A 26,145-nucleotide genomic window follows, 5' to 3' on the forward strand; every position below is an offset into this window, starting at 1 on the left:
TTTTTGCACTTCTAAAATCTATTCAAAATACATATACGTAATTACAGTAATTTATTTATTTTCTTTCTCTATTATTGCGTATTGCATTGTACTACTCCTAAGTTACCAAATTTTATGACACATGCCGGTAATAATAAACCTGATTCTGAAATCACATCTGTGTCTACTGCCAGCAAACTATTTTCCAGTCCATCAGTACCAACAATGATAAACCGGATTAGAGCAATATTTAAACACACCACACGCAGCCACAGACTGACATCTCAAATCTTTTGTACCAACCAGTCTTTCACCTTCCTCATTTCCTTGTAGGGTTGACAATTTGCAAATTAAAGAATGTTTAATTGTTGAAAGAACAAAAAAAAAGTTATCTGGTATTTGATTTCAACTGATTGATTTGGTATATTGACTGTTCTGTTACTGATTATGAACAGTCATTCCTCTCACTTTCCTTTAACGAGATAGGAAACAACAGGGATCAAATACAACACAAAAAGCCACCTTCCAACTAATACAACATTAATAACATGGCGCTATTGAGAACAGTGAAATCAGCTGCAGCACCTGACAAGTGAGATAGTGACAACGAGGAACTCAGTATTGGTTTTGATGTTCCCTTTATACTTTTGCAGAAGTGTTTCAGTTGTTGTTGCTGCCAGAGGACTGTGTAGGTTGTTACAACAGTTACAGGGAGGCAGACAAAAGATTGCCCAACACCACATTTTTGTTGGTGTGTAGTGCCTAATGTTAACCTTCCTTTAGATTGACAATTATTCTCACTGCAAATTGACTACAATCACAGCTTTCTTAATATTCACACGTAGAATGGACATATAGATAAGGCCAGCATTTAATTCCTTTCTCTGATGCTACTGACAAGATGATGGTTAATTGTACCAGTGCTTAAGAAGGTACACCTGCAGTGGTTACTAATTTTTTAAACCAGCAACAGTAAATTCCCAAGCCAAGATGATGACTTATTCCTCACTGAAAACTTTTTTGTTTCAGCTGGAATTACAGGACAAATCAAAAGACAAAGCATACACGGTTAACTGCTGAAAGCATCAGAAACATCAAGGAAATGGCCTGCTATTAAAAAACTTTTAACTATCCGAACACTTGGCCTTCCTCAAATAATGGTAGGGTTCTATAATTCTACGTTGCCTGTTAACGTTCTAAGCAATGAAATTTCTATAGGTTGCAGAGATGTGCCAAAGTATGCCACATATGTATGTTGTGAGTTGAGGTAGCTACCTAATTGAAGTGATGGCAGTGTTGCACTTATTTTATAAAGAGGAAAATTTCTTGACACAATGTGAAGAATGAATGTTGACTTGAAAAAGTTTTCTAGTTCCAGTGATTTTCAAGGCTTGGACTGTACAGAATCCACAAAAGAAAAATTTTTTTGCCGCAGCTTACCAGTTAGTTATATTCAATCACTGCACTGGCAGGGGTGCCAATAACAAATAACGGCAAATGGGCAATCTGACACTCAACCTGTTACACGATTGACTTGGGCTGCAGTTAACTGTGCAGACAATACCTGTATAGTATGCCTGGTTATTATGCACATCCAGTGCTCACATTAACTATTCTGCAGAGCACATAGCAATCACATTAAACCATTCCTAAGATGTACTTGCAAAATTCAGTCACTAAATCTCCATTTACCATGAACTCATACCTAAAACAAAATCATTTTTATTTCAAGCAAACAAACCATACTTCTACCCATGTTTCCTAAGTGTTTTGAATACACCATGAAAAACTCGTGAATGTTATCAGAACATGGAGCTAAGTTAACATTGTAAATAACTATAACATAATAACCCATGTCTGTGGTGAATTCCTTTCATTTGCCTATAGGACCTCCCTGGATTAATAAAGGGTTCTGGTTCTGGGGATTGTTTGTAACCCTAAAAGGTTAGCAATCCAAAAAATGCAGCAACCTGGGACAATTTAAGTAAAAACATAGGCCAACCAAGGGCAAGGTATAGTTAAACTAGGGCTTTTAAACTCAACCAATTCGAATTGCTGCAGACTGAGTTCCTACATTTAAGAAGTTCCAGCAGTCACACAGCTAGCATCTAGCCCACAAATCTCCCAAACACTCATATGCACACAAGTTGGTGTTTGTACCTTGGGGAGGATTAATATAAATATTTCAATTGAAAAACCACAACCCTTATGAAAACAGCATATGCATAACCACACAGGTCTCACAGGAAATGCACAAGCTGGTATGTGCTTTTCTTTGAATTTATAAAATGCCATATATTTGAGAGACTCACATTACTGTACTCACAATATATGAAGGGTGCTGATCAAGACAGTTGAAAGCTTTCATTAAAGTATTGTAATACATGTTGAATAACTCAGTAATTAGTTTAGCTACTTGTTCAGTTATTTTTGTTGTACGTGTTTCTCCTTGCTCATCAAGTTGTAAATTAAACCTATGATCTCCAGTGATGACAGTTTCTTTGAAGGTTTTACTAAGTAACAGGTGGAAAAAATACTTCACTTCTTTTATGGAAATGCTCATGTGGAAAAGGATTAGAATCAATAACCTTTCATTTATCTTCACTTCTGAAGTTACTGTCAATGTACTTGCCAGTTTGTTCCATTCAGATGCCTAGACTGAAAGAATCAATTGACCTACTCTGTCACAAAAGGCATGACTATTCTCATCATGCATAACATTAATTTTGAAGTACTGGTCCAGTGCTCCCATTCACTTCCCCAGAAGAGAGGCTGGAACTTAGTAGAAATTTGCATTGTACCATCTGTTCAATTTAAATCCGCATCAAGATTATCGCAATGCTCAAGCATCTAATTGCATACAAGGACAAGGTTTCTGAAATTAGATTTAAACGCTCTATTTGATTATAGCAAAACCCCAATACTTACCCTCACTGGAAGGTGCAATGGCGCTATCATCCCATTCTAGATTAGTTGAGGTGACAGAGTTGTATGAATTGAGTGAGAGGCTGTCAGAACCATGCACAGAATTGGGCAAACGCTCCTCAAAGTCTAGCAAGTGATGTGGCTTGTAATACTCCGGCATATATGGTGCCAAGTCAAGGTAGGGAACATCCTAGAAGCAGAACAAAAGGAAATTGCATGATGTGCGGACATTGGCAGTAGGCTAAAAGAAAAACGTTTTGTAAAGATCAAACTCCTATAGAAACACAACTTTCTTTTTAACAAAACCTGCTTTTCAATCCATTGTTTCTCCAGCATAAACAACACAAGGTACTTAACTATATTTGCTAATGCTTCACATTTAAAAATGAGCAGCAATATAGACGTTCAGAATATAATGACATGAAATGGAAGGCATTTCAGTTCATTATATCTGAACTTTCCACATACTCTTCTAAGAGGACCACAACCATGTCATGGTTTGGAGGCTTGTGTGCCTCAATGATCTGGAGAACTATGATGGTCGGAGTCTGGGCTTTATCCTTTGGCTCTAGGTAGGGTCACCCATGCCAAACAGGTCAAAGAGTAGAGACCACACCAAGAGTGGTCCACTGGTCCTCCAGGTTCAGGGGCTAACAATCTTGAACGGTCAAAAAGTTGTTACAGAAACCATAATGAAGAGTTCTTCTACATCTGAGTGCAACAGTATTCCTGAGTCTCCACCTGGGACTTGCATGACTGACCATAGTGAGAGTTACTGACATGATGAAGGAAGCTCTGAACAATGGAGGACCTTCACTGCTGCCCTGAATGCCAGCAGAGTAATGGGCAGTGAGCTTCCACATTCTGCACATAATCACTCACATCACGTGAAACAATGAACCCAATTTTTTTTAAAAACTCTGAACAAATGTCATAATTTCTGTTGGTTATGAATTCCTGCTTCCTAGGTAGCTAAAGTAAAGTGACACTTGAAATAAATAACTAAATGTAAAACGTGAAGCTAAAGCCATATTTAGCCTCTAGGTTGAAAACAGCTCTAAAAATCTACCTCAGGAGCAACCTGGAGCAAAAATGGTCTTAGTGTAACCAATAACTAGCAGATCTTTTACAAGTGAATGGATCTATCATATACTTCCAGTCATGACATCGGAGGCCATTCAGCCCAATGTGTTGGCTTTTTACAATTACCCCCAACTCTCTTGCTGATTCCGCAGAGCCTAGAAAAATTACACCAGCAAAAGCATATTCTTAAGAATCATGATTTACTTGTTCTCAGCATAAACGTCCAAGTTAATGATTTAGATCATTTTTTCCGTGCTTTAAAAACATTTTTCTTACCAACTCCAACTCAAATCGGATGAATTCCAGACCAGAAACAAGTGTGAGGAAGAGGGTCAGGTGATCATGACTACAGACCAGGGCATTCCTTAGGATTTGTAAGGAATAAAACAAAGATAACAGATCAACACCACCATTAACCTTGATGCATTAAGATTATTTATATATCCTTTCAAGTAGAGTGGAGTTTATAAGCAGACTGAAAAAGTTACATTTTGGTCAGTACCCATAAAGCTTGATTTGCAAAAATATAGTTGGGGAGGCATGTAGTAATGACATAGTTTTATGATTGGCATTGGATATTTACAGACATACTTCAAACTCTTTTTAATTATGGACCGAGTGTTTGGTAAAGTGAGGAATTGCCAGGATGCTTTATTTTACATCAAGTTAACTACAGAGCAAACACCGTAACTAGGATCACTCACTCAGTATAATTTTGTATTACTATACAAATTAAAATGCTACAAATCTTACGTCAATGGAATCTTTGTAATTTTAAGATTATTTCTTCTAACAATCCTGTTATTTGTTAACTTTATAATCTGAATAAAAGAGCCTTTTAACTTGATCTTGATCTGTCTGACTTTGTGGCCTTCACAGGACCTAACAATTGAAACAGGGTGCCTACCAATTGCTTGAGACTTTGCACTGGGGAACATGCTTGCAAAAATCTTCATATTAGGAAGATTTTTTGAAGAACAAAAACCAAATGAGAAAATAACTGGGATTCCCTTTGCCCATTTGGGACACTACGCCACTTAACTGAGACAGGAGATCGCTGTTGAACAGTTTCTAACTAGTGTCAGCCACATGCACATCGTGTGGCCATTAGACAATACAATCTTAGATTGAACAGTATTTAAATAGTGTCATATGCATGTGCTTGTGCTCAAAAAGCAGTGAATAATTTTTGTCACTGATAGATGGTGAGAAATAAGCAGTCAGACAATTTAGAACTGATTTGCTCACTATGGTTTCAAGCATTCAGGCTTAGAGAAGCCATTAATATCTGATTTTGCTAATTTTACAAGTTAGAAACTACAAAGAATTTGAAGATATCGACAATCATCTTGAATGTTACAATGAAAATGAAAATTTGGTGAATGGAATTGTCAAAACCATTCTTTGAAGGGAGTCCATTATCTGTCTAGGTGTCTACACTGATTTTGTTCATTTACAGTCAAAAGAACACAGCAATGTACACTAGATTAATTCCTCCTTCAATAACAAGGAACTGATAGTTTTATAGTACTGTAGTAGTTTTAGTAGTGTTCCAATTTGTTCTGTATTTAAATTAAATATATAATTTGCTCTCAGTTAAATGATGTTGTATTTTTATACCATTTTAACTATCTCCACAAAACTTCAGCCAATTGTATCATCTGCTTAATTGGGCCAAAAGGTACTGGTTCCAATGTGTCCCAATTAACCACTGCATTATGTTTTAAATCCTATGCGTTTGTTTTCATGTTTATAATTAAAAATCAACTGATTTATTTTCAGTAATTAATTTCATGGTTTAAAGTTTAAAATTTTAAAGATTCCTCTGAACACCTGGGTAATTCAGAATCTTCAATAAAACTTGACTGCTGTTACAACTGGTAAAGTTAGGTCTATAGCTTTGTCATCTTTTGAAGCTTTTCTTACACTTCTGGAGTGCAACATATTCTGTTTTGCTGAGGTGACAGGATAGTGATATGCAAGATCTTGCCACCACTGACGCCCTTGCCAAACATGCCTTGGAAGCTTTTATCTAGCAGATTTAGTCTTAAGTTTGAAAATATGGTAAGTGCTGATTACAGCTCTGAGCACAAGTTTTCTGCAAGTTTTTGACCTTAATACTCTACAAGATAAAAATCACAGGAACAAAATATATGCAGTTAACAGGGCAAATCTAATTTCAATCCTTTGATATCACTGTTCAGGCAACTAACCCATAGTGGAACAATGTACACTATCACACATTCTCTTCAGAATAGTTCTGGTATCACTCTACGAAAGCTGTCAAACTTTATGTACTTAAAAGTTTTAACTAACCAAATCTTACAAACACTGACTAGGGCATAAGAGACAACACCGATGAGCACATCTTCATAGACGTATCTCCAACCTTGTGGTATAATTTGATGAGACCCAATAATGTATAAATTTCAGACAAGTAACAATAATTTGACTTTCCTCTTTTGCAGTGATGCTGTTCTTCTTTCCCTAAGCCCCATGTCCCTGTAATTCTAGACTCTCCTCAATGAGGAAAGATTTTCATTACTTTTCACAGCAAGTCTACTCTTCCTCTGAATTGTTATCTTGCATTCTCTACTGAGCTTTTAGATCTGTACATTTATAATCTGATGGACCGGTAATAATCCATTCCAGAGTCACTCGGTACAGGTTTTGAAAATTACAATTGCTCATACTGAGATGGACTTACTTGAAGTAATACTTATGAAGCAGGGTCTGATTTTCCCAGAATAACCTTAAGTAGCTCTCTAATGAATTCTCATTTAGTGCAAGATACAGCCAGGCTCGACCTGAGAGGGAAAAAAAGATGTGAAAAAATACAAAAATGGATTAGTTGGGTCTGCATGGTATTACTCCACTTTCTAATCTGCTATAAAGATGCATATCTTTAAACACAATATCTTTTAACAACAGCACCACACATGACTGTGATAACTCCATGATGAAGTAGTCACAGACGAGACAGAAAGAGTATGAAAAATGACTTGAAAAACTATAATCAAAGAAACAAATGTTTAATTTTAAAATTAATGCTTTTAACTCAAATTTATTATGTATATTAGATCTACAGTTAGAGCGTAATACTCACTACGACCAAGATTTGTGGCAACATGTTGCAACACCTCAATCTGCTTCACTGCTTCACTGCGTGTAAAGTGCACAACCAAAACCCAATATCCAGACGAAATATCCTGCAAACTGAATGGGGATAAAATAAGGTGTCATCCTTATTTTACCTGCATCATCCCACAACATTATAAAAAGTTTTCATCTATTTGGAATGTCTGAATAACTACATTACCACATGGAATGAAAGTAGACTGCTGCTGAATAAATTGTACATCGTTCAAATTGTACAGGTTATCAGCTAGAATATTGAATTGTTAGAGCTCAGCCCCAAGTACAAGCAATAGGCAGTACAGGCTGGAAATAATTGATCTTTCATTATTGATCAGTGAATTAATGCATCAACAATAACATTACAAACCTTGAAGGAAATTTAGCTGAAAGCAGGAATTGTCATTGGGGAAACAATGAACTCAATTGAAAAGTGCACTAGATATGCAGGTCTCGTTTTCTCTCATTGTGTGTGTTACAAGTGTTCTGGAGTTCGGCTATAGAAAACATAGACATAGAAAACCTACAGCACGATACAGGCCCTTCGGCCCACAATGCTGTGCCAAAAATGTAGTTATTTTAGAAATTACCTAAGATTACCCATAGCCCTCTATTTTCTAATATATAGCAAAATCTTAACTGATCTGAACATGGACTCCAGATTAGATTCCTGGAGCTGAGTTGTGAACTACAGTTAATCAAAAAACCAGATAATGTTAACACTTATTTTGGGTGTCTGGAGTGCAGGTGCGAAGGAGGTGGTATGAAAGTTATATGTAATTCAAAGGAAGCACTGTAGATATATTGTAAATCTAGAATTGTCCTTTGATCTTTAGCATATAAATGTCATATAATATTGGGTCGAACAGGCCCCTTCCACTGAAACGGTCTCAATACAATGCCTGCAGTGTCTCTTTTTGTCGAATATAAAGAACTACGTCATATCTATCCACAGTGTCTCTCTGGTGACTTTGTGCACACAACAGTGTGTTTATATATACGTGGCAATTACTTTCCATGTAGTCAAATAATAAATCAGGAACACTAACCTATAAGTATATTCACTGCCAGTATGCTTTAATCAGGTATGTTGCTAGTGAAAATTTAATTTGCAGTTATGGCAGTACAGAATTATGCATTCCTGCAAAATTGTGTTACTTTGTGCAAAGTTTTCCTGACGATTACAAGTCATTCCATTTTGATGTCCACTAAATAGTAATGAAAGGTCAACTGGGGTTAGACTTTTATAGGATACCCACTAGTTTTTTTTTAGGTCAAGCTTCACTTTAGCAAATATCCACTGGAAAATTAGATGAAAATTTGTCCTATTAGGAGGAGGAAATAATGTGACTCGTTCAGGGGTTCAATATGTCTGGGACAGGGGAAGTCTGCATATCAATGTTAAACATTCTTTGGCCCAATGAGAAATAAAAGTTGAAGGTTGCAACTTCCACTGAAATATTTCAAATGAAGAATGAGGAGCGGGAGAGACAAAACCCAGTGGCAGAAATAACAAAGGCACAGATTTGATAGATATTTAAATAATATTAACATGCAGCAAATTAGGTGGTTAGACCATCACAAATGTTTTTAAATACTTCTCATATTTTGCAACATTTATGGGCAGGATTTTTTTCTTTAAAGATAATGCACAGCTGCAGCTAAGGTGCAAGGGAAATACGAGTAAGCCAATGATTTCAATTATATTTACCTCGTTTTGTTCTGTAAAGCTATTTATAGACAAAAATCTAATCTGCTTAAATGATCAAATCCTGACTGAATTTCAAACGGAAAAGGAACTAAATCTTACTGTAGTTCAATTCTTTTAGTGACATTATTTTGAAGCTTATATAAAAGTAATATTGAAACTTCATTCAAAACTTCACACATTTTATATTATAGTTATGAATACTGGCTCCAGACTTTAAAAAAGTGTTATGTTACTAAATATGTTAGCATGACAGCAGATATCACACATATGAAGGCATATTCCAGTTTCTGGAAAGCAGGAACCTGCTCATATATGAATGGTCTTAGATAGTGCAGAAGAATTATCAGAATAAAGCTAAATTCAAATGTAACCTTTCCCAATGATTACACATTGAAAAATGATCAACTACTTTGGTATCTACTAAGCACCATATTAAAATCCTGCTCAGCCCTATTAAGTTCTCCCTTACCCGTAGAGTAGGGCATGGTCCAGGTGTTCACACAACCTTTGTAGAACCTTGTCATGGTTCCGAATTGCTGGAGTTTCATCTTCACAGGCAGCAAAGTATCCCTGAAGCTGGAATTGGAGTTCAGAACGAGGAAACAAAATTATTCCACTGACAACTTCTATAACTTTAAAGTGACTGATAATGGGAACATTTGGAAAAAGTGTTAAATTTTAAGCCACGGTAAGTTAGTTTACTTTAATTATTTTTATTCCAAAAGGACTCAATAAATATACAACAGGCAACAATTTCACTTCATTCACAGCACCAGAACAATGAGAATACAACCTCTGAAAATACAGACTAATCTTTGAAAACATTATTACAGGGAGTGAGTGGTGTGGAGATTCAAGTCCAAGTTCAAGTTTATTGTCATTTCAAATGTATATACGTTTACTGCCAAATGAAACAACATTCCTCTGGACCAAGGCGCACAACACAGTTTGCGTAACCCACAGATAAATGAACAAATAATGTGAATTTACATCACAAGTTTAAAAAAAGTAACAGTACAACACTACCGGTGTTTTCTCCACGGTGAGATGTGGGTTGCAGCAGGGAGTTCTGTAGTCTTACAGTCTGGGGTAAGAAGTCGTTTCCCATCCTGACAGTCCTTGTCCTAATGCTACATTACCCCCTGCCTGATGGTGGTGGTGGGGGGTGCAAATCAAAAAGACTGTTGGATGGATGGGAAGGGTCAATAACAACGTACGCAGCACTCCTGATAAGTATCTCAGATGAGTGGAAGAGAGACTCCCATGATTCTCAGAAGTCTTCACAGTTCTTTGTAGAATCTTGCAGTCAGATGCCTTGCAATTCCCATACCAGATGATATTGCAGCTTTATACTGATGATGGGAGCAGATTATAAAGCATGCCAATGATTCAATTTAGAAAACATTTTAAAATAGGTCATACATAAATAATTTGAATTGGACATGTGGTAAATGTGGATAAGAATGCCATTCTTGGAGGGAGAAGTGTGACCACCAAGTTTTCTTTCATGTCTCATTCTGCGGTAGATAAATACAAATTAAAGGCAATGAGTACTTCACAAGTCTGTTTTCATTTATCTACAAATCAGATATACATTGGTTTCTTTAATCTAGTAGCTTCTGTCGAACTCGGAAGAACAACTTTAGTTTCAGATTTATTACCAAGTAAACTACCGTTTCTAGTCAAGCATATATAATGCTATATTCCCATGCTGCAATAGTGAATAGTGCAAAATTCTGCCAGGCACCTACATTTTCGTGAATTAGCCTAATATTCTACAAAAATTTAGACAACTAGTAGTGACTCACTGTCTCATCCAAAATGATGACAATCATGTGACATTTACAATAATGAGAAATCTCCAATCAATAATTCAGTGGCACCCCTCCTGATCAATACACAGGTCTTCCCATCAATCTTATAATACAGGTAAATCAAAAATCGATAAAGTAGAACTTTGCATGGTTCACTTTTCTACAAATCCCCATTTAAAACTGCAATGAATTAGAAAGTATCAAAGGCTGGAACAGTGACGATCAGAATGCATGACTCAGCCAAGGAGTTGCAGATATCTCTTCCAGAGAATTCCAGACGATGACTGAATGTCATGTGCACTGTTTCGCTGACTAAACATCATGCAGTGACAAGCTTAACTTACCACATATTTAATTGCAAAATTGAGTTTAATTTATTAGAGTAATTGTTTGAAGGGGCAGTTTTACCCTTTGGGTAGTTACAAAGGTTTAAATATCATTGGATGGTTCAAGCCTGTACAGGTTAAATCAGAGTGAAGATAATTACTAACCAGTCAGGACGATTTCACGTTCTCAGCACAATACCGTGAGGATCCCCCATGTTTTCAAGGAGCAAAGCAATGCAGTAAATAGACATGACATGTCATGTTCAGACAGTTGAAACTTGCCCAAGAACCCCCAATGGTGAAAGTGCAGTTTCAATGAGGGGTGGAATCGGGTCTTGGCTGCCAACTCTAGACACAGCTTATATTTCAACTCTGAGCCTGATGCTCAGCAACAGTTAAAAGTTTTAACCTTACATCCAACAAATCAATTCGTCTGGTTGTTGAAGTCTTAAATAAATAAGAATCATTGAAAAGACTTTTACAATGCTTCATGGTTTAGGGTGTAATGACTGCATGAACAGAGGCCATGCAACACTGCTCTTAGATATAAATCAGCTCTATTGAAATACAGCATGTTACAATATTAAGAACGATCAGCAATTACAGTAACACGCATGCTGCAAAGATCAACGACAAAGTGATAACAGAAGGGGAGCTCTGGGACATCAATGATCATGCATATCTGCCCAAAGGGCTTGGGAAGGGGCACTTCTTTAATAATTGCAATGTAGAGTATTGTAGCGGTGTGCTACAAACAGCGCTAAAATTACGACACGGAGTCGGTAACTGCAGTCGAAGGAAAAACTTTATTCGAAAACTTCAGCCTCACTTTTAAGCCTCTGTCAACCGGCCCCCCATGGCGAAGAGGCTCCAAAGCTCTGTGCTCGCAAACCCCCGTAGGCTATCTAATTGTGAGTCGGTTCGCATACGCTAGGAAATGAGCCGCCACATACCCCAGAACCGGCGATACACCCCCCAATGTCCACAGCCTGGGCCAGAACCTGCTTGGGAGGTCGGCCTCTGCGCCGAGGCGCCGGAAACTCGGCCGGTTGCGCCAGGTCCACATGGGCCGGCTTGAGGCGGTCCACCGTGAAAACCTCCTCCTTCCCCCCAACGTCCAGCACGAACGTGGACCCGTTGTTCCGGAGCACCGTAAACGGCCCCTCGTATGGCCGCTGCAGCGGTGGCCGATGCCCGCCCCTTCGTACAAACACAAACTTACAGTTCCGTAGGTCTTTGGGTACGCAGGTCGGGTGCCGCCCATGCTGTGAAGTGGGTATGGGGGCCAGGTTACCGAGCTTCTCGCGAAGTCTGCCCAGGACTGCAGCTGGTTCTTCCTCTTGCCCCCTCGGGGCTGGTAGGAACTCCCCGGGGACGGCCAGGGGCGCGCCGTATACCAACTCGGCCGACGAGGCGTGCAGGTCGTCCTTGGGCGCTGTGCGGATGCCGAGAAGGACCCAGGGAAGCTCGTCCGCCCAGTTGGCTCCTCGCAGGCGGGCCATGAGGGCCGACTTCAGGTGACGGTGGAAACGCTCCACTAGCCCATTCGACTGTGGGTGGTAGGCAGTGGTGTGGTGCAGCTGAGTCCCCAAAAGGCTGGCCATAGCTGACCACAGGCTGGAGGTGAACTGGGCGCCTCTGTCGGAGGTAATGTGGGCTGGTACACCAAAGCGGGATATCCAGGTGGCGATCAGGGCTCGGGCGCAAGATTCGGAGGTGGTGTCGGTGAGCGGGACCGCCTCTGGCCATCTTGTGAACCGGTCCACGATAGTCAGGAGGTAACGCGCTCCGCGCGACACTGGCAGGGGGCCCACGATATCCACATGAATGTGGTCGAAACGCCGGTGGGTGGGATGGAACTGCTGCGGTGGGGCTTTGGTGTGCCGCTGAACCTTGGCCGTCTGGCAGTGCATGCACGTCCTGGCCCATTCACTGACCTGTTTGCGGAGTCCGTGCCAAACGAACCTGCTGGAAACCATCCGGACAGTTGTCCGGATGGAGGGATGCGCCAAGTTATGAATGGAGTCGAAAACACGTCGCCGCCAGGCTGCGGGGACGACCGGACGGGGCTGGTTGGTGGCGACGTCACAGAGTAGGGTCCTCTCACCTGGGCCCACGGGGAGGTCCTGGAGCTGCAAACCAGAGACTGCAGTCCTGTAACTCGGAATCTCCTCATCTACCTGCTGTGCCTCTGCCAGTGCCTCAAAGTCTACCCCTTGGGAAAGGGCATGAACGGTAGGGCGAGAGAGCGCATCCGCCACGACATTGTCCTTACCCGAGACGTGCCGGACATCCGTTGTGTATTCAGAGATGTAGGACAGGTGGCGTTGCTGGCGGGATGACCAGGGGTCGGATGCTTTCGTAAACGCAAAGGTAAGCGGTTTGTGGTCCGTGAACGCGGTGAAGGGCCGACCTTCTAGGAAGTACCTGAAATGCCGGATTGCCAGGTAGAGCGCCAACAGTTCCCGGTCAAAAGCACTGTACTTGAGCTCGGGTGGTCGCAGGTGTTTGCTGAAAAACGCCAGGGGTTGCCAGCGACCTGCGATGAGTTGCTCCAGCACCCCACCGACTGCCGTGTTTGATGCGTCCACTGTGAGGGCGGTAGGGGCGTCCATTCTGGGATGTACTAGCATTGCGGCGTCAGCCAAAGCTTCCTTCGTTTGAACGAAAGCGGCGGCGGACTCCTCGTCCCAGGTAATGTCCTTGCTCGGACCCGACATCAGGGCGAACAGGGGGCGCATGATCCGGGCAGCTGAAGGGAGGAAGCGGCGGTAGAAATTGACCATACCTACGAATTCCTGAAGGCCTTTGACCGTGGTGGGTCGGGGGAAGTGGCGGACCGCATCTACCTTAGCGGGCAGAGGGGTTGCCCCGTCTTTAGTAATCCTGTGGCCCAGGAAGTCAATGGTATCAAGTCCGAACTGGCATTTGGCAGGGTTGATTGTAAGACCGTACTCACTCAGTCGGGCGCAGAGTTGACGGAGGTGGGACAGATGCTCCTGACGACTGCCGCTGGCTATGAGGATGTCATCCAAATAGATGAACGCGAAGTCCAGGTCCCGTCCCACCGCGTCCATTAACCGCTGGAACGTCTGTGCGGCATTCTTCAGGCCGAACGGCATGCGGAGGAACTCGAAGAGGCCAAACGGGGTGATGAGAGCCGTCTTGGGGACGTCGTCAGGATGCATCGGGATTTGATGGTACCCTCGGACAAGGTCGACCTTGGAGAAGATCCGGGCGCCGTGCAGGTTTGCCGCAAAGTCCTGAATGTGCGGCACAGGGTAGCGGTCCGGTGTGGTAGCCTCGTTCAGCCTGCGGTAGTCGCCGCACGGTCTCCAGCCCCCCGTCGCTTTGGGCACCATGTGCAGGGGGGAAGCCCAGGGGCTGTCGGACCGCCGGATGATCCCCAATTCCTCCATTCTCTGGAACTCCTCCTTCGCCAGTCGGAGCTTGTCCGGGGGAAGCCGCCGAGCACGGGCATGGAGGGGTGGTCCCTGTGTCGGGATGTGGTGCTGTACGCCGTGCCTGGGCATGGCTGCTGTGAACTGCGGTGCCAGAACCGATGGGAACTCCGCCAGGACCCTGGTGAAATCGTTGTCGGACAGCATGATGGAGCCGAGGTGAGGGGCTGGCAACTGGGCCGCGCCCAGGGAGAACGTCTGAAAGGTCTCGGCGTGTACCAGTCTCTTCCTGGGCAGGTCAACCAGCAGGCTGTGAGCTCGCAAAAAATCCGCACCCAGAAGCGGTTGGGCTACGGCGGCCAGTGTGAAGTCCCACGTGAACTGGCTGGAGCCGAACTGTAGCTGCACCTGACGGGTGCCATAGGTCCTTACTGTGCTGCCATTCACGGCCCTCAGGGGGGGACCCGGTGCCCTGCTGCGAGTGTCGTAACTTGTCGGAGGTAAAACGCTGACCTCAGCCCCAGTATCGACCAAAAAGCGGCGTCCCGACCTGCTATCCCACACATACAGGAGGCTATCCCGATGGCCAGCCGCCGTAGCCATCAGCGGCGGCTGGCCCTGGCGTTTCCCGGGAACTTGCAGGGCGGGCGGCAACGGCGGGCTTCTGCGCCCCACCGCTGGTGGTAGAAGCACCAGTGGTCATTGGGCCGGGGGTTAGTGGGCTCTGCGGCCGGGCCTGGACTGGTTTGCTGCCGGGAGCGTGGCTGGGAGATCTGTGCGATGGACGCCCCGCTCACCTTTTTGGCGTTCCACAGCAAGTCCGCCCGGGCTGCCACCTTCCGGGGGTCACTGAAATCCGCGTCGGACAGCAGCAGGCGTATGTCCTCGGGCAGCTGCTCCAGGAATGCCTGCTCAAACATGAGGCCTGTGTGTCCCTCGGCCAGAGACAACATCTCGTTCATTAAAGCCGATGGAGGTCTGTCGCCCAAGCCATCCAGGTGCAGTAAACGGGCAGCCCGCTCGCGCCGTGAGAGTCCGAAAGTCCTGAGGAGCAGGGCTTTGAATTCCGTGTACTTGCCGTCTGCCGGGGGCGACTGTACGAACTCCGCGACCTGGGCAGCTGTGTCCTGGTCGAGGGAGCCCACCACGTAGTAGTAGCGGGTGTCTTCTGAGGTGATCCGGCGAACGTGGAATTGGGCTTCGGCTTGCTGGAACCATAGGTCCGGGCGCTGTGTCCAGAAACCCGGCAGTTTCAACGAAACCGCATGAACAGAGGCGGCGTCGGTCATTTCTGGTCCAAAAATCGTTTGGACCGTCGGGGTCACCAATTGTAGCGGTGTGCTACAAACAGCGCTAAAATTACGACACGGAGTCGGTAACTGCAGTCGAAGGAAAAACTTTATTCGAAAACTTCAGCCTCACTTTTAAGCCTCTGTCAACCGGCCCCCCATGGCGAAGAGGCTCCAAAGCTCTGTGCTCGCAAACCCCCGTAGGCTATCTAATTGTGAGTCGGTTCGCATACGCTAGGAAATGAGCCGCCACAGTATATTCAGAAGTTACACTCGCTCTCTGGTCAGGTAAGAAGTTCCAGGGTTTTGATCCAGTAACAGAATCAAAATCAGGTTTTTCATCACTACTGTAGGTAATGAAATATGCTGTTTTGTAGAAGCAATACAAGACAAAAACAACTTCAAGTCACAATAAAAAATAATAATGCAACAGAGAAAGAGCACGACAGTGCTCGTGGACTGTTCGCAAATTTGATGGCAAAGGGGAAGAAGTCCCAAAAATGTTGTGTGTGGGACTTTTGTGCCCCCTCTCTGATGGTAGTAATGAGCAGAGGGTATGTCCTAGGTGGTGAGGATCCTTAATGAAGGATGTTGCTTTTGAGGCAATGCCTTTTGAAGCTGTTCTTGATGGTGGGGAGGATTTTTGACCATAATGGAGCTGGTCACATCTACAATCTCTGCAGAATCTTTTAACGTTGTGCACTGGAGCCTCTCATACCAGAAGCCGATGGGACTAGTCACGAATGCCTTCCATTGTACACAAGTTATTAAGAGGAATAGATAAGAGTGGACAGCCAGCACCTCTTCCCCGGGGCACCACTGCTCAATACAAGACATAGGTTGTGGAGGCAGGGTTTAAGGGTTGGCACAACATTGTGGGCTGAAGGGCCTGTACTGTGCTGTACTATTCTATGTTCCTGGAAATTTGCTAGTGTGGTGACAAGCAAAACCTCCTCAAACTCCAAATGAAGTACAGCTACTGTCGTGCCTTCTTCATGAATACATCAATGTGTTGGGCTAGAATAGAGCCTCTAAGATGTTGATACCCAGGAATTTAAAACTGCTCACTTTTTCCTCTGCTGACCCCTCCTGTGTCTTCTCCCTACTTCCCCTTCCTGAAGTAGAAGAATCCAAGTCAAGACTGTGTGCGCCATTGGAGACAGTGGTTTTTTGCATGCATTTGTTGTCCAAGTCCTTCTAGGAAGTAGAGGGATTGACTCTTTCAGATGCTGCAGGAGCTTTGGTACATACTTTATAGATGGAATGTATTACAACCATAGTACACGTCTGTGGTAGAAGGAAGGAAATGCTCAGGTAAGGAGGGGTAGGGAAGAAAGGCTTGTCAGGGTGTTCAGTGCACCAATCATGAGAGCCATTTTGTCCTGGGTCATGTCAAGCTTCTAGAATGCTATTTTAGAAGAACAAATGGTCAACATTCAAACACAGTCCTGACCTGTGCTTTGTTGAAATCACGTGGTGAATTACTTGTGATAAAATATCCAGTCTCTAACATGTTCACATAGACAAAGCAATTAGATTTCATAATCATGCAATTTCTGGCCAACAGTAATTCCTGAGGTGCTAATCATGGGGGAATTCAACAATGGCATCGCCAAAAGGGTGCTACTGCAAGGTATTCATGCAGAACAAACGTTACCCATGTCTAAATGTTTATCAGATTCTGATAATTCGTAAACAATTAACACAGTCTTCTCATTCACTGGCAGCACAAAACAACAGGTCTATCATGAATTCCAAGGCCAGAAATATCTCATTTACAGGTTGCACATATATCTCCAACTCAAAGTCACTAAATTTGCAAGTAATTGAAGCTTTAAATAACACAGGCGGTGTGAGAGTACTTTCTGCTGCTACTAATTGCCAAATTTTCAGTGATTCATTCTACATGAAGAATTGTTGCAGGAAAGCAGCATCCATCATAAGGGACCCAAACCACCCAGGTCACGCTCTCTTCTCACTGCTGCCATTGGGAAGAAGGCACAGGAGCCTCATGACTTGCACTACCAGGTTCAGGAACAGTAACCACCTCTCAACCATCAGGCTCTTGAACTAAAGGGGCTAACTTCACTTGTCCCATCATTGAAATGTTCCCACCATCTATGGACTCACTTTCAAGAACTCTTTATCTCACGTTCTCGATACTTATTGCTTATTTATTGCCAAGAAGGGCCAAAAGGCCTGTTTCTGTGTTGTTATGTTCTATGGTTCTATCACTTTCTCCTTGAGAGCAAGAATAGCTTCTGTTTCAATGTTGTAGGAAATCAAACTTATTTACCACTGAATTCACTTGGAGGAGACAGACTGTGTTCCAGGTTCTCTGCTTCATCTTCATTTGACATAGCAGGGTTTGAACAGTTCTTTAACAACTTGTCCAACTGAGGTACTAGCTGATTATACATTTGTGTAAGAGCTGTTCTCCATTGTTATTATCAGACATAAAAGTCAACTGAGCATCAAAACGTGGACCATGTTAACTAGACCAACAAGCTTACCTTGTTCTGTGTAGACTGGATTGTGAGTAAAGTTCCATTTGCACTCTAAGTAACAAACCTAGAACCCTATTAAGCTTTGGAAAATCAGAAATCAAATGATAAGTAACCCATGATAAAGGCTGCAGTCTGCACAACAATGTTGTTTTGATTTAGATTACAGATCAAATATAAAATCACTGGAAATAAAGTATGTTGTGGACATTCAGGGCATCTTTCATTTTTAAACAAGATCCAGGGTCATTCTTTGTGACAGCTGATATTTTTTACAGTTTTCCATTCTGAATGGCAGTCTTGGAGATCAATTGCATTCAAATAGTAACCTTAAAAAAGTTAAATGCAAGCATTTAAAATAGAAAAGTGGTCAGACATCACAGTAGTACAAAGTTCATTGCATGTAAACTAAGAATTTTTGACATCAGTGGTCATTAATCACTGGGACTCAGTCAAATCCATGTGTGCAATACTTATTTAGAGAGCTGGGCATGACAAAGTAGAGGTCTTTTACCTTGCATTTAACCTAGCAATAACCCATTTGGGAGTATTGTAGATGACAATGTAAATAGAGTTTTAATTTCAATATAGACTTTGGATTCCAGTGAACAATGCACAGGATCTTTACTTTCCATCATACCTGTAATGTCCTTAATATGGCAGTGCTTGAAACTGCAATAATATTTCCTAAATAGAAAGAATTCATTCTCCAGTAATAATATTCACAAAACATTACACAAAAATGTACCTTAAGATAACTGTAATTGAAAAGCACTCCTTGCTCCAGCACTCAGCCTTCATTTCAAAGACGATAAAGAGATCCACAAGCAGTTTAGAATGGTTTAAAAATACTCCTTACAGCCTTTTAACACAGTATGGCCACAATAAAGTAGAAGAAATGATAAAGCAGCACTAATGAGTGGTGCTCTAGCAGCTTGTGCTAATTCATGCTAAAACATTTAAGGCTGCATAATAGTGAAACAATATTGTTAAAGCTGTTCATATTTAAACAGCATTGTTTGAAGTCTACGTGTCTGTATAAATGAATAGCATTGTTCAGTTTCTAAACAAGATTAAACTCATGCTACAGGTAGTTTCTGACCATAGAAGCTAATAGCATAACACTGACACACCACATTAAATATACTGACTAAACAGACAAGCAGAGCCTTTGTATTTGGAATAACATTTAATCATATAGGCTAGAACAAAATATCTTTATGTACTGTGACTTGAAAATTCTAGTGGCAATGCCATCCATCACCAGACCATCTTTTCCTCCCCTCTCCTTTCAGCATACTCGAGGGACCGCTTTCTCATCAACTCCTCCATCTCCACCAATAGCTACTCCCTGTATTGCATCTTCCCCTGGAAGCACACAAGGTGCTACACCAGCTCTTCCTCTCTTCACATAGTCCAATAATCCAAGCATGCCTTTCAAGCAGAACTGCAATCTATTTGTACCTCTTTCAGTATCTGACTTATGATTTGGTCTGCTCTATCTACACTGGGAAATCCAGTGTAGAACAGATGAACATTTTCATGTCATCTCCTGTTCATTTTGCAAGCGTAACTCTGCACTCTATCCTACTCCAACTTGCCTTTGATTTACTACGTTGATCTGACAGCTTGATGAATCTTCCAAAACTCAGCCCTAAGTATCAGCTGTTTGAGTCTTGCGATCACATTTCCACCAATTTTCCTCTGCTCTCGTTTCCAGATGAATTTATATCCTCTTTCTGCATCTCCTCCAACATTCATCAGCCTCTTTTGGCCAGACCCACAATCACTCATGTTCTCCGATCACGCCTCTCCTTCCTTAGGAGTTTACGGAGATTCGGCATGACATGTAAAACTTTGACAAACTTCTATAGATGTGTAATCGAAAGCATATTGGCTGGCTGCATCACAGCCTGGTATGGAAACATCGATGTCCTCAAACAGAAAATCCTACAAAAATTGAGCAACCATTGACCGCATCTACATAAAAAGCTGTCATAGGAAAGGAGCATCCACCATTAGGGACCCCCCGCCCCCCCCCCCACCACCACCACCACCACCACCACCCAGGATGTGCTCTCTTCTTGCTGCTGCCATCAGGTAGAAGGTGCACCACCAAGCTCAGGTACAGTTGTTACCCCTTAACCATCAGGCTCCTGAACGAGGTGGGGGGAATAATTTCACTTACCCCATCTTTGAAATGCTCCCACACCCAATGGAGTCACTTTCAAGGATTCTTCATCTCCTGATCTCAATATTATTACTATTTCTTCTTTTTCTATTTGCACTCTGCCCTCTGGTTGAACACCCTAGTAGGGCAGTCTTTCACTGATTCTGTTATAGTTATTATTCCACAGATTTGTTAAATATGGCCACAAGAAAACAAATCTCAGGGTTGTATACAGTGACGTACATTTAGTCTGATTTACTTTGAACTTTCATTCAATTCTTCCTAATCTCTTCATTTAAGAGACTCAATCCAGCATTCTTTCATCCCTGACTTTTCTCTTTAAGTTGTTTAATTTGCAATGCGAGTAAGCCTCAAAAATCTTGCTCACCAGTTAACATTGGGCTGTCCTAATCTTGGTCTTGCTGCCCTTTCCCACTTTTATCCCATTCCCCTTGACTCTCTAACAGTTGGTTGGTTTCTGCTTTCAATATCTCTGGGACAGAGAATGGCAAAGTTCACAGGGCTCTGAGAGAAGGAATTCCTCCAAATGAAATTAGTTACATATTCTTGTGAAACTATGGACCCTAGATTAGGGGAACTATCCTCTCTACACCCATGTCACTTACTGAAAATGAGAACTGTTTCTCTCTCCTCAGATGCTGACTATCTTGCTGAATATTTCCAGTATGTCGTTTTTTAAATTTTGGAGCTATCTAACTTTTTGTCTAATTTAGAGGGACTATTTACTTTGAAATCTTTCCAGCGTTTAAGGGAGAACATTTTAACAATTGCTGAACATTTCCCAGTCAGAAAAGTAGGTGTAATTCAATTATTTAAAAACAAAGGAAGACCATTCAGTCCATCACCGCCAATAACAGATCCCCCCCCCCCAGTTGTTATTCTATGGGGAAATGACTAAGACATTGGAATCAGATGGAAAAACAAAGGAACCCTCCCTAGTGAAGATTAATGTCGACTGCTACCGGGCCCTGAACTTCGCACAACTCCCTGCCAGGCAGTGGTAGCTCGGCCTTGCTAACGGACTGGGCACCGCCGCACTCTATCCGGGCTCACTCACCCGGCGAGACTGCCAAGGATTCCGCCCTGGCTCCTCACCTGCTTCACCGACAGCGAAATGTTCTCCAGGATCCGGTCCTTCACTTTCAGGGTCTCCATCCTGGAGGCCGACGCATCCTCGCCGTCGCTGACGAGGTGCAAGCGCTCCCGTCGCCCCGTCGCCCCGCCGTCTCCCACCTTCGCTATCACCGGCGCCTCACGCTCTCCCGCAGGACAACACCGCCCACCTACAGGAAGTGACGCCCCTTTGGACCGACCGAAAACACTGACAAGGATCACAGGGGCGGGGAATACTTGTTTCGTCATCTCCACGCGACTGACGACGACCTCACCGGGCAGGGCGTACTCCCCCGTTGTTCTGCATTAGCGGGAATTGTCGTGCATTCAAACCCGTGGGTGAAATTAACCCATTGATGGGCGCCGCGTTCAGTTTTACCGACACCAGATGGTGCAATTGAGCTGTCCAAAAATTCACATTAACGAGTATTAATAATAAGTAATTCACCGAATCAACAATTCCTGGGTTTACGGAGATAGAACAGACTAGAGAAAAGCATTCACACTCTTACGAACCGGCCGAATAGCTTTTGCACTACATGATGCTCCTGGTTACTAGGTCTGTGGCTCCTCGGTCCATTTGCAAGTGTCAATAGAATACTGATTGACCCATGACAAATACTCCAGCCAAGATCAATTTTAAGTGCCAATCAAACAGGATTCCTGCGGATTTCGAGTAATTCAGCTTAGTAGCAGAGAGCTGTGTTAATGGTGAGATCCCATACCTAACCCTGCGGCCAAATGTATCAGGTCGCAAAGCGGACCCTCAAATATTAACGCAATGAGAACACAAAATTATAGAAATACACATACATTGCCAAGTCGGACAGTATGCTTGGGACGAGAAACTGAGCTAACATTTTAGGAAGAAGACCATTTGTCAGAACTGGAAAAGAGAAAAGTTTGTTTTAAGTTGCTTTTCTGAAAAACCACTGAAGGGGTTTCAACGTGAAACGCTGACCCGTCGAGCATTTTGCTTTTATTTTAGATTTTCGGCATCTGCAGTTTAAAAAAAATTGCCAATGCAAACCAAGGATCAAATATATGCTTGGATTGAATAGATCAGCTACTTACTGGGTGGTGGGGTGGAGCTATACGTCTACTAAAGGAGGTGTAAAGGCTCCTTCCCTGGGCCCGTGGGCAAGTAGCCCGGGGGGACCCCACCAGGGTCTCCTGAAGCCATGGGAGCAGATGGTGGATGGTTGTTAGAGCAGCCTGTACAAATCGCAAGTCCTTGTTATGTGACCACTGACGTCGAGCAGACAATCTCTGAAGAATATTGATAATGGCTGGGGCCACCCATCTTGTAGAGACACTGGCCAGGAGAAGGCAATGGCAAAACACTTCTGGAGAAAAATTTGCCAAGAATAATCACAATCATGGAAAGACCTTGAGTGTCCACATCGTACAACATGGCAGATAACCGACAAAGTTATTGAGCAGCTGCATAGATCTACTGGGAGATTGTCAAAACGTTAATTAATTCATCAGCCTCACCATAGGTTCTCGCCTCCACCAAAGGGCAAGTGACCCGTAACAAATTCTTAAAAGAGGAAGAATGCAAGAGTGTAAGTCAGCAAAGCAGGCTATTTGGCCTCTGGACCTATTCTATTCCACAGGTGATCTTTTCCCTCCAGTCACATCTTCCTGTACAATCCCCATGTCCCCAGTTCTCTGTTTTGAATGCAATCCTTTGCGTGAAGAAAAAAATTATCCTCTCGGCCCTGATTATGAGACTGTGATGCTTGAACATAAAATGGTACAGCACAGAACAAGCCACTCGGCCCATCTGAGTGTGTGCTCGCCCAGATGTCAAATTCAGCTAACCTCATCCGTCTGTTCCTGCATGTTCCCATTCCTGTCTCAATACCTCACAGACGTTACTATCATATTCACCTCCGCCTGGAAGCCCAAGGTAAACTACAAGCCTCACGTATCTCTTTTAAATAATTCCCTCTCAGCATTTGCTCTAACTGGCTATAGTGCTAAGTCTGATATGAGACACTCAGGCTCAGTCATGCTCAGAGTGTTCCTTACCAATAAGGTAATTTTGATTACAAGGTTTTGAAGTTAGTTTATTAAATAGGACCTGGTGAGAACATACCAGAAGAATTGTGTTTATTTTTATCTATTTTTGAGATACAGCGCAGAATAGGCCCTTTGAGGCACGCTGTCCAGCAATTCCCCAATTTAATCATGGGACAAGCACCAATGACCAATTAACATATCAACCAGTACAACTTTGGACTGTGGGAGGAAACAAGAGCACCCAGAGGTAACCCATGTGGTCAAGGGGAGAACGTACAAACTCCTGAACCCGGGTCGCTGGTACTGTAAAGCGTTGTGCTAACCACTACGCTACCGTGACACCCCACGGTGTTTAATTATCATGGGCCTAGTTTTAGCCTCTTCAGCCCAAGTGAAACATTTGCTCCACATCAATCTGTCAAACCCACTAGGAATTTTACACATTTCATCAGCATTACCTATTGAAGTCTGGAGGAGAGAGGCTCTCCTCAGATGACAGGAACATTACAACCGGAAGCCAGTCTTGCAAATGTTAATTTCAGTTGCTCAGTACCAAATAAGCCCTTCTTTAGGTAAGCAGACCAAAACTGTAGAGTTCAAATTTCACCCCACTCCCCCATTACCTTGTCCCTTTGCCTCCCCTTCCCCCCTTCCAGCCACTCCGTATACCCCATCGTTCATATGTGCACCCCACTTTAGAGGTCTCTGCTGGCTCTCTCCCCTCTATCTTCCAGTCCAGATGAAGGGGCTCTGCCGAAATATCGACTGTTCTTTTCCCTCCTCAGCTTATGTAAGAAAGTGGGAATGGGGGTTAATTTCCAGGATGTTCAATGACTCAATAGTGATGCACGTTTAATTGTGTGTATACACGGGAAACAACTGCAGGCCCTAGGACTGCAGATAGATAGGATGGCGAAGAATGTGCTTGACACACAATCAGGGCACCAATGAAGAATTTCATTCAGTAACTGAGATACAGCGCGGAATAAACCCTTTCAGTTATACGAGCCATACCGCCCAGCAAAACCTCAATTTAACCCCAGCCTTAGCATGGGACAATGTACAATGACCAACTAACCTACCACCGGTAGGTCTTTGGACTATAGGAGGAAACCAGAGCACCCAGAGGCAACCCACGTCACAGGGAGAACGTACAAACTCCCTACAGGCAGTGGCGGGATTTGAACCCAGGTTGCTGGTGCTGTAAAGCGTTGTGCTAACCACTATGCTACCGTTGGGAAGTGATGTGGGTGAGGCTGCACTTGGAGTGCTGTGTACAGGTTTGTTAAAGGAAAGATTAAACTCGAAAGAGGGCAGGAAAGCTTTACGGGGATGTTGCCTGGTCTTGAGGGCCTGAGTTGCAAGGAATGGATGTGTAAACCAGGACCTCATTCCCGAGAATGTAGGGGGTTGAGACAGAGGTAGTGTATAAGATCAGGAGAGGCATAGAGAGAGAGTGAAAGCACATACTTGGTTTCCCAGGGAGGCATTGCTGAAGACAAGTAATGTTTAAGATCAGAGTTAAAAGGGACTTCAGGGGCAGCTTCTTCATGCATATGAGCTGCCAGAAATAATGGTTGAGGCAGGCCCATTAGCAACATTTAAAAGCCCTCTGGGTAAGTATGTAGATAGAAGAAGTTTAGAGGACTGTGGGCCAAACATGGGCAGATGGGACTAACTCACTGAGCAACACAGTCAGCATGGGTAAGATGGGCTGAATGGCCTCACTCATGCTGTACGACTCTATTACTCTGCAACTCAATTAATAGGGAGCAAATGTTTGTGCATCAATTATCATCACCATTAGGTGGGAAGACTCAGCAGTGACGTGTTCCAATATGAAAGGTAAGGGAGGAAGAAGAAAGACTTTGCATTTATAGAAAGTCTTTCCCTTTCTCAGGATGTTCTCAAGTGCTTGATAGCCAACGTAAGGAGTACAGGTAAACAAAGCTGACTCTAATCCTCCAACTTAGAGGCAAGCTCTCAGCCGATTCGTTTGCCTAACGCTCAGTAACAGTGAAGAAATATGACTATTTAAGCCATGCTGTTGAAGTAGAGGTGGCGGTTAAGAGTAACGTAAAAACAGTCAGCGCCTTGTGGGCAGAGTCAGGCGTGTTGTAACTGCCTGCTGCGGAGTAGCACAGGCCAGCCGTTCATCCTGACTGTAAAGGATCAGGAGTGGGAAAGAACCAACCATGTAGAAGGAAAATAGCATGTTAGTCCTTGATGCAAGGAGCTTGTAATTAAGAAATAGGTATATGTTAGTAAAATACACCCCTTCCCAGATGTTTCAAATGAACCTGCCTTCAAACATTCCTTTCTAATATTATAAACACAAGATGCTGGAAATCCAAAGCAACACACACACACACACACAATGCTGGAGGAACTCAGCAGCATCTAGGGAAATTAATAAACAGTCGACGTTTTGGGCGGAGACCCTTCTTCACCGCCGAGAAGGGAGGGGGAAGACGCCAGAATAAAAAGGTGGGGGGGAGCGGAAGGAGGCAAGCTGGAAGGTGAAAGGTGAAGCCAGGTGGGTGGGAAAGGTCAAGGGCTGGAGAAGATTCTGATAGGAGAGGACCGTGGACTGTATGAGAAAGGGAAGGAGGAGGGGACCCAGGGGAAAGTGATAGGCAGGTGAGG

At 43.2% G+C, this 26,145-nt stretch overlaps 1 protein-coding gene across 2 annotated transcripts in view; it reads right to left on the reverse strand.

The window, feature by feature from the left end:
* The window catches only part of plekhm2 (pleckstrin homology domain containing, family M (with RUN domain) member 2), a 57,011-nt gene extending 35,378 nt beyond the window's left edge, over positions 1 to 21,633 (reverse strand). For both annotated transcript variants that reach the window (XM_059951933.1, XM_059951932.1), the window contains exons 1-6: positions 21,454 to 21,633; positions 9,303 to 9,409; positions 7,094 to 7,203; positions 6,695 to 6,794; positions 4,264 to 4,351; positions 2,908 to 3,094 (exon numbers count right to left, since the gene is read on the reverse strand). In XM_059951933.1, the coding sequence (XP_059807916.1) occupies positions 2,908 to 3,094; positions 4,264 to 4,351; positions 6,695 to 6,794; positions 7,094 to 7,203; positions 9,303 to 9,409; positions 21,454 to 21,513 (652 nt within the window). In that variant the 5' untranslated portion in view covers positions 21,514 to 21,633. The remainder of the gene's footprint in view (positions 1 to 2,907; positions 3,095 to 4,263; positions 4,352 to 6,694; positions 6,795 to 7,093; positions 7,204 to 9,302; positions 9,410 to 21,453) is intronic.
* Positions 21,634 to 26,145: the final 4,512 nt, after the last annotated feature.

Source organism: Hypanus sabinus, chromosome 27 (genome assembly GCF_030144855.1).
Source record: "Hypanus sabinus isolate sHypSab1 chromosome 27, sHypSab1.hap1, whole genome shotgun sequence".
Taxonomy (NCBI): domain Eukaryota; kingdom Metazoa; phylum Chordata; class Chondrichthyes; order Myliobatiformes; family Dasyatidae; genus Hypanus; species Hypanus sabinus.